This window comes from Nothoprocta perdicaria, unplaced genomic scaffold, assembly GCF_003342845.1.
Source record: "Nothoprocta perdicaria isolate Ctin4 unplaced genomic scaffold, notPer1 scaffold_117, whole genome shotgun sequence".
Classification (NCBI taxonomy): domain Eukaryota; kingdom Metazoa; phylum Chordata; class Aves; order Tinamiformes; family Tinamidae; genus Nothoprocta; species Nothoprocta perdicaria.
The window spans coordinates 2,300,441-2,311,956 of NW_020454283.1; the positions used below are offsets into that span (position 1 = coordinate 2,300,441).

At 55.5% G+C, this 11,516-nt stretch overlaps 1 protein-coding gene across 1 annotated transcript; it reads left to right on the forward strand.

Moving 5' to 3' along the window:
• Window positions 1-4,150: 4,150 nt before the first annotated feature.
• Window positions 4,151-9,419, forward strand: KAZN (kazrin, periplakin interacting protein). Its single transcript, XM_026053716.1, has 7 exons — window positions 4,151-4,311; window positions 6,047-6,183; window positions 6,721-6,891; window positions 7,152-7,341; window positions 7,620-7,750; window positions 8,339-8,389; window positions 9,034-9,419. Exons 1-7 carry the CDS (start codon window positions 4,176-4,178, stop codon window positions 9,199-9,201), a joined length of 984 nt encoding a protein of 327 aa, XP_025909501.1. The 5' UTR covers window positions 4,151-4,175; the 3' UTR covers window positions 9,202-9,419.
• The last annotated feature ends 2,097 nt before the right edge of the window (window positions 9,420-11,516 follow it).

The window sequence follows — 11,516 nt, forward strand, 5'->3', positions numbered from 1 at the left end:
CCCATGTCCTTTCAGCAGGTCTTTGGCCTGCATAAACCAGAAAAGCTGCCCTTAAGGCAGTAGAACTGCACTAAAATAACTAGTTGGGACCTTTCCTATGGGGAATTGGAAACCTAAGGTTTTCTGTGGACCGGAGCACATCCCGAGCCGACTCTGACTGCTTTTCCCATGATCCTCAAGCATCTCAGCAATTCCTCAGCACAGGTGCCRATTTGTCCGGAGTGAAGGGTTGGACAAAAACGTGTCCGTTTGATGTGAAGTTGGGTTTGAGCGAGATGCTGAAGGAAGGAGCCGGCTTCCCTTCCAAACGGGACAGAGCTGCAGCAGRATCCTGGGAAGAAGTGACGGGAGAGGATGCAGGAAAGGGTGCTCATCCCACCTGCTCTTTCTCCAAAACAGCCGTCCGCRACTTTTCTTCCCCTTGGAAATCCTGCGTTCATGGAACGCTGCTCCGTCCCTCACCCTTGTCCTTGCCTTCCTGCAACACTTGGGAAGAAGCATTCCRGAGGGGCAGCACTGAAAATACAAGGATGTAAAAACACTGCTTGGTGTGTAAGAACTGCGGGTTTTGCAGGGCCGCGAGGCCACCAGGGCCCAGCCTCTTCCCCCTTGCATCGTGCGAGCGGAGGAGAAGGATTTAGCCCTCCTTGGCCCCCTTTTCCTGATTAAAAGCACAGATTCACGGTGGGCGACGCGCTTGAGAGGTCACAGGGCTCCGCTCCCGCCGTGGTTCCATACACGCAGGGCAGTGGGTCACCATGGGACCCTGATCCCRCRGGATCRCCGGGCTCTGGAACGCGCCGTCGCTCCCGCCTGCTCCCTTGGGATCGCCGGGCTCTGGAACGCGCCGTCGCTCCCGCCACGCGGGTTCGGAGCCCTTGGCCCAACCGTGGCGGCTGCAGCGTCTTTCCAAAGGCTCCACGCGCGTCGCGGCGCCCAGAGCCCCCCGCGGCGCCCGGCTTCGGCGGGGCGAGGAAGAGGCCGGCAGCGAGGAAGAGGCCGGCAGCGAGGAAGGCCCTTGGGCAGCCGGTGGAGGCCGCAACCTGCGGAGGGGTCAAATTCCCGGCGCAGGTAGCGCCCGCCGCACTTCCTGCCGTGCCGGGGAGGAGTCTGGCGCCGGGAAGGGAGGAGGAGGCCGCCGGAGCCAGCCGGGGTGACGGAGCCGCCGCTCCGGCCGCAGCGCCGCGCTCGGAGGCCGCCGCGGCTCGGGCCGCCGCCGGCCCCGCCATGAAGTCGGACCGCGAGGAGGGCAAGCCGGGTACGTGGGGCCCGGCCGCGCGCGCCGGCCTCGCCTCCAGGCCCGGCCTATTGTTCGGCGCTGCCGCGGATGCTCCCGCGGCGACGCTCCGGCGACGCTCCGGCCTGGCTCCGGCGACGCTCCGGAGGCCGTGGCCGGAGCGTGGGGGGCCGCTGGGGCGATGCGTGCGGGGAGCGCGGCTCGGGGCCGAGGYGTGGGCTTTGGGGCAGCGGGCCCGGGAGCCGCGCGCTGCTCCTGTCTCCGCTTTGTTTGCGCCCGGCTTTGTAGCTTCCTCTCCTGCTTTTTCCTCCCCGCAAAGGAACGCGGCTGGGAAGAGCCGCCGGCGCCTGAGCGGGAGGAGAGGGGGGAGCGGAGCCGGCGGCGGGATGGGGTCCCCCTTGGAGACATGGGGACGGCGATTCCGCACGCTCCGGGTGCGTTGCCGTTCGCCGATGGAGTCTGTGCCAGCCCCACGGCGCCCGCGCGCTGCCCTCCCGCGCTCTTGCCCCGGTGGCCGCACTGGTGCTGGATGTGCAGGAAACCAGGGATTTGCCTGCTGGGAAGAGCCGCGGGAGACCCACGGGAGAAGAGGTGGACGGGCCACCGAGCTGGGGGAGCTTCTCGTGCACCCCGGGCGCCGGCGCGCGAAAGCGGCACCGAAAGCGGGACCGGAGCGCGGATCCCCTGGGATCCCCTTCCCGCGCCCTTCAGTGGGGAAGCCAGCAAAGGCTTCGCGGAGCGGCAATTGGAGACGGGATTTACAGGATCCGCAGGGGAGCCTTCGGCCTCAAGCGCTCGGTGGGATATTAATCATAAAGGCTTTAAATGCCAAAAGGCAAAAAAAAAAGAAAACTATTTCCATTGTCCCTTAGCACCGCTCGGTGCTTGAAGCGGAAAGGATGCGGAACCCAGAAAGGATGCGGCACGTGACGGTGTCCTGGAAGTTTAACGCCATCAGCTGCAATATAATTAGTGGCTAGTTATTGCAGTGCGAATTGTCGTTATTGTCAATTATTCTGGGAAATATTGGAAAGGCCTTAATTTCCCCGCTGCCCATTCGCCACCTTTTCAGAAGCTGATGGATGTAGTGGTGCTGGGAAGGCGGGAATGCCGGCGCCCTGGCAATTCCATCAGAAAGTTTGTGGTGTTTTCCAGGAAAACTTGCGGGAAGCTTGTGCTGCCGCCTTGACGGGTGCCACAGGAGTGTGGAATAATCCCTAAAGCTTGGCCTGGYGGCATTTTTCCCTCCACTTTTAAAATTAAGCTGAAATTCGCCCCTTGAGCCGAGCCATTCCATGACAGCAGCGATCCACGCAATCCAARTACTCCTCTGTTCGATCCCATACGGCAGCATGAGAGCAACTTGCCGGCCACCAGTTGCAACTGAGCGCTGGTGCCTGTGCCCTGAGTTTCCTACMCGGAATGCCGGCGTTTCCCAGCAAATCCGGTGCAATCCTACGCTTTGCAGCAATCCTTATGCACGGCGCTGAGGAAAATCCCACGGGCGCTTGGAGAGCAGTCGCTGCCATCCCAGACCCCCCGTGTCCTCCGTCCCTCCTGCTCGAGGTTCCCAACTGCCAAAGAATCGCTTCCCGGCTGCCTCCCAAACAGAGCCGCTCTTAATTACAGGTGAAAACAAATTATCTGAAAATTAATTAACGGTGGTGCTAAACCTGGCCCTCGCTTTACTCGACCATCTGGCTGCCGCTTGGCCATGCCCGGCGCGCAAAGCCGTGAACTTCCGAAGCTGTCCGAGCGCGCGGATCCCGGATTTATTTCTCCAGCCAGCGCAGCGTGGGAAAAGGCGCCGCCACGAGCTGCTCCCCGCAGCCTCCGAGCTCCTCGGGTTTCCCCCAGATTTCCCAAACGCTGGCGCCAGAAAGCCAAATTTCTCCATCCCCTTGAGAAATCGCAGTGTTGCTTTGGCCGGAGCCCGAGCAAGCCTTTGTGCTGGAAACATATTTATCCCAGTTTTTCCTTTCTTTTTTTTTCTTTTTTTTTTTTTTTTTTTTGCCAGGATTTAATGAAATCCCCCCAGCCTGCTGCTCGAATGTTCCTAGTTAGTGACTTTACGGCTAAATAATTTACAGAGCGAGGCCTTGCCAGTTTTCATAAGCGAAGCATCCCAAGTATGCAGAGCGGATTTTATGTCTTCCCGCCCCAGCTGCTCCACCGGGCCCCGCGTGCTGCACAAGCTGCTCCTGCCCTCGGTACCCGACAACGTTTTGCTTATCCGGGAGGAAAAATCAAGAGGTTGCTTCATCCCATAGCTATCCGCGGACATGGGGCGAAGTCCAGAAAACAGCGGGAATCTTTGGAGCAAGTGCAAGGGCTTGCAGTGACCCGGAGGGACAGGGGGTTAATGCAACAGAAACAGAGGGGATGGAGCTGATCCCGGTGTGCGCGGGATGCAGCGGTCTTTCCCACTCCCCGAGCACAGCAGCGCTTTGGAATACAGCGGTATTCCCGCGCCTGGAGCACTGCAGCGCTTCAGGATGCAGCCCCTTCGATGCCTGAGCATTGCAGCAGTTTTACAGGTTTTCTGCTTTTTGTGTGATGGCAGAGATGCCTTATCTGAGTGGAAATAAGGGTGAGCGGTGCGGGAGATGCGGTGCAAGAGGAGGACACAGGAGGGGARTGTTGCAACGAGGGGCACCCGTGGGGCTTCCTCTTGTCCTCCACGTCCTGTAAAAGCGAGCGGTTGTTCAACGAACCCCCCGAGACTTAACCAAGTTTCAGTAGGAACCATTCCAGTTTCTCAGAGCGAGTGCATTTGACAGGAATTGCCCTTGGCGTTTGCGATTTTACTTTTCCCCCCTCCATTTTTGCCYTTTAAGCCCCCAAAGGGGTGTCCCGGCATCACGCTCTGTCTCTCCCTGCAGGGCTGTTGCGAGAGGAGGTGGCCCAGCTGCAGGAGGAGGTTCACCTGCTCCGGCAAATGAAGGAAATGCTGGCCAAAGACCTGGAGGAGACGCCCGGCGGCAAGTCCAGCGAGGTCCTCTCGGCCACCGAGCTCAAGGTGCAGCTGGCGCAGAAGGAGCAGGAGCTGGCGCGAGCCAAGGAGGCCCTGCAGGGTAAGGCTGGGCTCGCGTATGGGAGCTATAGGTGCTGCAAAGCTCTATGCAGCCACAGATGACTGGGCTGCAACTCTGCTCTGGGCAAAGCGATGTTTGTGCTGCCCCTCACAAGGAATTCCTCTGTGGCCGATGCAGCACAAGGCTGCGGAGGCAGCTGGACGTGGCCACGTCCCCCCAGTTTGGGACAATACGGGCAGAGTGACGGCGTTTCCATCCCCGCGTGCGTGGGAGCAGCGTCGTGCACGAGTAGGGAAGCAAAGCAGCGCGCCCCCTCACTCCCTGCCGAGAGCTGGGAACRTGCCACGGCTTTTTACATCTGGAACATGCTAAATATGCAAGAGGAGAACTATTTTAAGAATGCTTGTATTAAAAAAGAAAAGTCTGTGAAGCTTTTTGTGCCCATTGCGCGACAGACAGGCTGTGTGCAGCGATGCTGCTGCACCCTTGGGTGCAAAGGAAGTTTCGGGGCGAGGGCTGCAGCTCGAGAGCTAGTGCTAGACCTGCTGCGACAGCAAATTTGGGCATTTAGGAGCTGAATTAGGGGAATTAAGAAAGGTTTCCTCGATGCTGAGACTGTCCAGGGTCTGGCTYCTCAGAGCAGGTCTCCTGTGCTTGGAGGTGACAGCCAGATGTTGAGTCCGAAACTTGAAGGCATACGTGTGCTTAATTACAAAGTAAAGAGCCCGGATAATTCCCGCATAGGGCTGACCGATTTTATGGGTTAGTCATGGTGACAGTATTGGATTTCATGGCCGGGGTAGAGGAACAGCAGAAATTAAGTGGACATTAATGTGACAAGGCGGTCTGCTCCGGCTGGAGTGCTGTGCCCGCGGCTTCACCAGCCGSGCAATATTGCACAGTACTGGGAAGCACGCTTGGTAAATGTTAAGCCTTCCGAGACTTTATGGACTCCTCTTCTAATAACACCTCGGAGCGTTTTCTTTGGCAAGCGAAGAAATATTTCCCATGCATCTTGAAGGACCCTGAACGGCACGGCTAATTAAAACAGGTTGTTGCTATGGGGTAACCAGCTATTTAATTAAATTCATTAGGAGGCTTTTGTCGCCTCYGGCTTCGGAGAGTTACAAATGCAACTTGAACTTGTACAGGAGCCTCTCATCCTTGAGAAAATGAAAAATGTGTGTATATGTTTGTCACAAGCCAATCAAGAGCTCGGAAATTGCGTGCTTTGGCTGCTCTGGGGTTTTGGTGCTAAATTAAAGTATTTCCACGGGTACATTGGGGGCAAACACAGCTTAAACTCAGGCTCAGGTTTGACGCATGCCACAAGGATGCTCCTGCACTCCTCACTGGGGCCCTTATCCCCCCATCCATTGGGATGAGCTCGGGATGCACCATTTAAGCTGCCCAATGAAGTGGCTCATTGCAGGAGCATTGAGGGAAGTGCAACGTGAGCCCAAAACGCCATTCACACGTTGTTTTTTAATCTGATCAAACTAGATAGTGAATTTATAAAGAAATTTATGTTTCTCAACCCAACCATTTATTTGGGTAACAGCTTGCCCTCCTCCAGCAACTAGAAGATGTGTTAGCAAGTTGGAGGGGGTCATGCCTGGTTTTTCTAGGGCTTAATCCCTCCCGAAGAGAGACTAGGATTGGCACAGGGCTGGTGGCAATTGGTGGGAGAGCCCCACATAATCCTGAAAAGCTATCGCCGGAGCCTCGGCTTTAAATTAAGCAATTAAACTGAGCAAAAAGCTCTCTCTTGCAGCCATGAAGGCCGACCGCAAGCGCCTCAAGGCCGAGAAGACGGACCTGGTGAGCCAGATGCAGCAGCTCTACGCCACGCTGGAGAGCCGCGAGGAGCAGCTCCGCGACTTCATCCGCAACTACGAGCAGCACCGGAAAGTGAGTCCRCGCGGGGCAAAAATCAGAGCTCCGTTTAGGGCAGAAAGAGCTTCAGGTGGTTTTGAGGCCGGTTTTACTGTTTTTGTTGTGATTTGCCCTGGTGGAGATAACCACCCAAGCGAGCAGCCGTGAGAACCGGCATCTGTGACGGTTCCGGGCGCTTTTCCATGCCAGGGGAGAAAGTTCCTATTTTTAAAGCATTCTGCCAAAGGAGCATTGCTTGCATGCAGCTCTGGGGTTATTTTAGGAACCATGGCGGGTTTGACGTTTTCTTTCCCTCTTACCACCAGAAGTTTTTGTGCTTCGAAACATCCCAAGCAGCGAGGTACCGAGTGGAAAATGCCAAGGGAAAATAGCTGGCTTTTGCCGGGACCTCCCTGCTGTGCTGGGCCACGGAGGGGTTTTGCAGGGAAGAAAGGAGAGCCAAGCTCCACGCTGCGTTCCAGCGGAGCTGGGCAGCCGGAGGGACCTGCTTGCTGCGTGGGGACCATCAGGAGGGTGTCACGAACACATAACTAACTGTGTGGGTCCTGGCAGGAGAGCGAGGACGCGGTGAAAGCCCTGGCCAAGGAGAAGGACCTGCTGGAGCGGGAGAAGTGGGAGCTGCGCCGGCAAGCCAAGGAGGCAACAGACCACGCCAGCGCCCTCCGCTCCCAGCTGGACCTCAAGGACAACCGCATGAAGGAGCTGGAGGCCGAGCTGGCCATGGTGAGCACCAGCCCGCAGGGCCTTGGGGACGGTTAGGGTTTTTAACGTTGCGGATGCAGTTTTCCTCCTCTTTCCTGGCTGACCAAGTGCTCAAACCCCCCAGATTTTGCTGCACAGAAAGCTGCACGTTGGCAGTAGGTTCATGGGTTGGAGAGGAGCTGGGATATTGGTGGCCAAGGAGTAGCAGTCACTGGTCTGGGTGCTCAGCTGCACTTCGGCAACCTGAGATGATGATTTTCTCCCATCYGTCTCCTCCGCAGGCCAAGCAGTCGCTGGCCACGCTGACCAAGGACGTGCCCAAGCGGCACTCGCTGGCCATGCCGGGCGAGACGGTGCTCAACGGCAACCAGGAGTGGGTGATGCAGGCTGACCTGCCGCTCACGGCCGCCATCCGGCAGAGCCAGCAGACCCTCTACCACTCACACCCGCAGCACTCGGCGGACCGGCAAGGTGAGCTCCGCACGAGCCCCTTCCTTCCCCCCTAAAACTGTCACCTCTCAGGATGAGGCATGAGCCCGGACACCCACATCACTCATGGCACCAGTGGCAGAGCGACATCCCCCCTTCTTGCTTCCTTCTCCCTCCATCCTTCTCCGCTCCCAGACCGGAGCATAGCCACAGTTATCCATGAGCTCCCCTCTTCTCCCACGGCTCTGCTTGGGAAGGGTCCCCGAGGCGGCGCGATGTCCCTCGGCCTCCCTGACGCCGCTGCCTCCCTTGCGTTTCAGCCGTCAGAGTGAGTCCCTGCCACTCACGGCAGCCCTCCATCATCTCCGACGCATCCGCTGCCGAAGGGGACAGGTCATCGACGCCAAGCGACATCAACTCGCCCCGGCATCGGACACACTCGCTCTGCAATGTAAGACCCCTGCCGAGCCCCCCAAAAAGGCTCCCTGGGACCCCAGGGACTCCTCCCCCGGGACTTGGCTCAGCTCGCTGCTGGCAAAGGCTCTTCCTGGCATTTGGGGTCCTCCGTGCAGATCCTTACGTGTGCTCCAAGGGGAGCAGCACTCCCTGCCCACCAGCCCTGCCATGACACTGGCTTTAGACCTGTCCCACCTGTGGCCCATGCAGGAACATGGGGCTGCACAGGGCTGAAGGGGAAGTTCCGGCAGGGGGAASGTTGTGAAGGTTCAATTGGGATAAAAATCCAGATGATTTAATTGTTTTTATCTAAACTGTGTCACTCATGGTACTTTTTTCCCCCTATATTTCTGAGGGTACACAAAAACCCCCAGGATGGGTTGCCCTCACTTGGTTGTCCCTGTTCCCAATCTTCCTCCCCAGAAGAACTGACAATTCACTAATGTCACATGCTACTTTGCCCTAGAAACAGGAATTCTGTGCAGAATTGTCTTGACTTAAGGGCTGCTTTTTGCTCCAGTGGTGTGGGACCCGGCGCTGTGCTTACGCTGTTTCAATTTGATCTGTCTCCTTCTGCTGGTAGGGGGATAGTCCCGGTCCAGTACAGAAGAACTTGCACAATCCAATTGTACAGGTAGGAAGCAGCTCCCCTTTCCAGTCCCCCTCCTGATATGTGACATTTTGCTCGTGATTGGCTTGCGGGGGCAGTCCAGACTTGTTCTGAATATATATCCCAGGGCATCCTGTCCAAAGGGCTGCTCCTACTGCCCAAGACTRGATCCTGCTGCTTGTCATCCTGAGGGGGCACAGGATAACTCAGGAGCAGCATTCCTAGTGGCTTTTTGAGGGGTTGGTGCTTTTGGGGAGGGTCTGGAGCATGGTGGTTCCTTCCTGTTTGCTGGAGACACTCAAATCTTTTTCCCTCCTTCTTTTTCGTCCCCTTCTTCTCCTTGTCCTCCGTCTTCTCCATCTACCATCTCCTTCTCCATCTCCTCTTCCCTCTCCATCTCCTTCTCTTTCTCCATCTCCATGTCCTTCTCCTTCTCCATCTCTTTCTCCATCTTTTTCCATCTGTTTCTCCATCTTTTTCCATCTGTTTCTCCATTTTTCTCCATCTCCTTCTCTATCTTTCTCTTCTTCTCTTATCCCTTCTCCTTTTCCTCCTCCATCTCTTTCACCATGTTCTCCTCCTCCACCTCCTCCTCCATCTACCTCCTTCTCCATGTCCTTCTCCTCCTTCCCCATCCTCACTCTTTTTTGTTGTCTCCCCTCCCGCAGTCTCTAGAGGACCTCGAAGACCAAAAACGAAAAAAGAAGAAAGAAAAGATGGGCTTCGGCTCCATCTCCAGGGTATTCGCCCGCGGGAAGCAGCGCAAGTCGCTAGACCCGGGCCTCTTTGACGGTACGGCCCCCGACTACTACATAGAGGAAGACGCAGACTGGTGACCCCCTTCCCAGCCGGCAGCTCCGCACGGCTGCCGGCGCGTGTGCCGAGTGTCCGTGCGCGCGGAGGTGGCCAGCCCGGAAAGCAACAGGAGCCTCCTGGTCTGCGTCGCCGCCCCCCAGCCCGTGTACATACTGCGCGCCAAGCCCCGTGTGGACATGGTCATTGTTGTCTTTGGAGCAATGCGGTGGTGTTGTAACTCACTTCCGTAGGGTTTTTTTTTTCTTTTTTTTCTTTTTTTTTTGGTTTGGTTTTGTTCCCGTAACTCTTCCCTCCGTCGTCGCTTCGATTTGTTTGTTTGGGCGTTTCGATTTTTCGTTGTTGCTGTTGTTCAATTCCCCCCCCCACTTTTTGACAAAACTTGAAACTTGAAGGACTGCTGTGTACCTGTAAATAACAGAAATCTCGTGCACTTTGTGCTTGTGACGTCTCTTGTCCAAAACGCTGTGCTCTTGAGCCCATCCTGGGGCGCATCGTCCACGCGGCACGTTCCCGGGGCCGGCTCTCGGCGAGGACGGTGCACCCGGCTGCCCAAGGGGATGACAAACAGCAGGGACTGCCCGGCCGGAGAGACCTTGAAAAGGAAAAAAAAAAAAAAAAAGGAAAAAAAAAAAAGTCTCATTCCATACGCTGTCTTCCTGGCCAAACCCCGAGGAGGCAACTGGGCTCTTTTTGCTGCCTGCCAGTCTGGAGGAATTGTTTTAACTTTGATTTTGTTGTTTAATTTATTTGCACAGAATCCAGAGGAGCTATTCTAACTAAATTATTGCTACATTTTGGAATCTCTATTTTTCCACGTTGGTCGGGAGGGCTCGGGGGGGAGCTGGGGGACTCCGTACTGTAGCGTCGTGCCGGGCACGAGCTGCCCGGCCCTGCGCATGGCAAAACAGGGGCAAAATAAACGGGGTGGGCAACGCCGGCCATTCCCGACAGACCCCAACCGCGGGGCCTGCGGCAGTGCAGCCCGGTGCCAGCGCCTCCTTTTTTCCCCCCCTCTCTCARTTTTTTGGGCATTTTTTCCCCCCGGCGCTGCTTGGCAAGCCCTTCCCCTCCCCAAATCCACAGGGGGATCCAAGCGGCTCCCGTTATCTGGCTCTCAGTCGCCGCTGGCTCCGCCGCAGCCGCAGGGATTTCCTCGATTTCTCCCCAGTTTGGGGGGGCTCGATGTGGGGCTCGGGCTTCCCCGTCCCCTCGGCTGCTTGAAATCGCCCCCCAAGCTTCCCCCCTCACTAACACGCACCRCTCTCTGCTTACTACAAGATAAGTACCTTATGCTTTAATGCTTACAATATAATTTTAAGCTCTTAAAAAAAAACGTATTAAGATTATTTAATAATGCTATAATAGTGTATTATTTTTTTTCCTTAATTCTCCTAAGCGCACCCTGTTTGAAAGGGGTGTTTTTGTCTTAAATTACAAAACTAAAAGCAGATACTGTCATGCTATGTATCCTTGTTAACGCGATGATGTGGAGGAGCCACCGGGTGAACGGGTCCCGGCACTGCCTTGCAAAGCGGCTCCCAAAATCCGAGCCAGGCGGCGGCAGGAGAGTTTTACCCTGTGGCATCTTTCTCTACAGAGAAGCATTTTTATACATTTATTTTTTTTTCCTCTCCTCGTGTTTTTATAATTTAAAATATCATCCAAGCAGAACCAATGAGCGATCTCCTTGCTGATGAGTAGTTCCCTTTTCATTTCTGCTTTTTTCTTTTTTTTTTCTTTTGTAAATTAGGAAATAATTCTAAAAAAAAATACTAAGAGAATGATTTATTTAAAAAAAAAAAAAAAGAGAATGTGGAGAAATAGCATATGGATAACACTAGATTTAACTTTTTCCCCACATGAGTTGGGGGGGAGATCCTTTGAAGGCATGGATGCAAATATAAAAATTATAAAAAATCTAAATAAAGCTTATTTTAAAGTATGCCCGGATGCCACGTGCTTTAATCACCTCGGTGGCGGGGGTGTTATTGGTGTCGGGCATGGAGGGATGCAGATATGGTTGGTCCAGAAGAGCATCCTGTAAAGCCAGCCGAGTGGGAATGCAGCAGCTATCAAGCAGTGTTAGCCCAAGTTATAATATGCAATTCCCGGGAATTAACTGTCACATTAATTGTAACTGTGGAGCGGGTGCAGATAAGCGCGGGTCACTGCAGCGCGCGCCGCTTGGAGCCGGTTTCGGCAAATATTTATTCATGGGCTGAACTGCTCCTGCAGGGGCAGGGCCAGCAACGCGTAAAGGTGCGTGCGGGCCTGTTACAAAAGGCTGTGCAAACCTGCTGCAAAGGTGTGTGCAAAACCGCTGAAAATGTGCATG

What these genes read in the sequence shown, in the direction of transcription:
- KAZN (XM_026053716.1), top strand. Translation starts at nt 4,176, where the DNA reads ATGAAGGAAATGCTGGCCAAAGACCTGGAGGAGACGCCCGGCGGCAAG. An exon ending in TGGAGGCCGAGCTGGCCATG is followed by an intron (nt 6,892 to 7,151) that starts GTGAGCACCAGC and finishes TCTCCTCCGCAG; the next exon opens with GCCAAGCAGTCGCTGGCCAC. An exon ending in GCACTCGGCGGACCGGCAAG is followed by an intron (nt 7,342 to 7,619) that starts GTGAGCTCCGCA and finishes CTTGCGTTTCAG; the next exon opens with CCGTCAGAGTGAGTCCCTGC.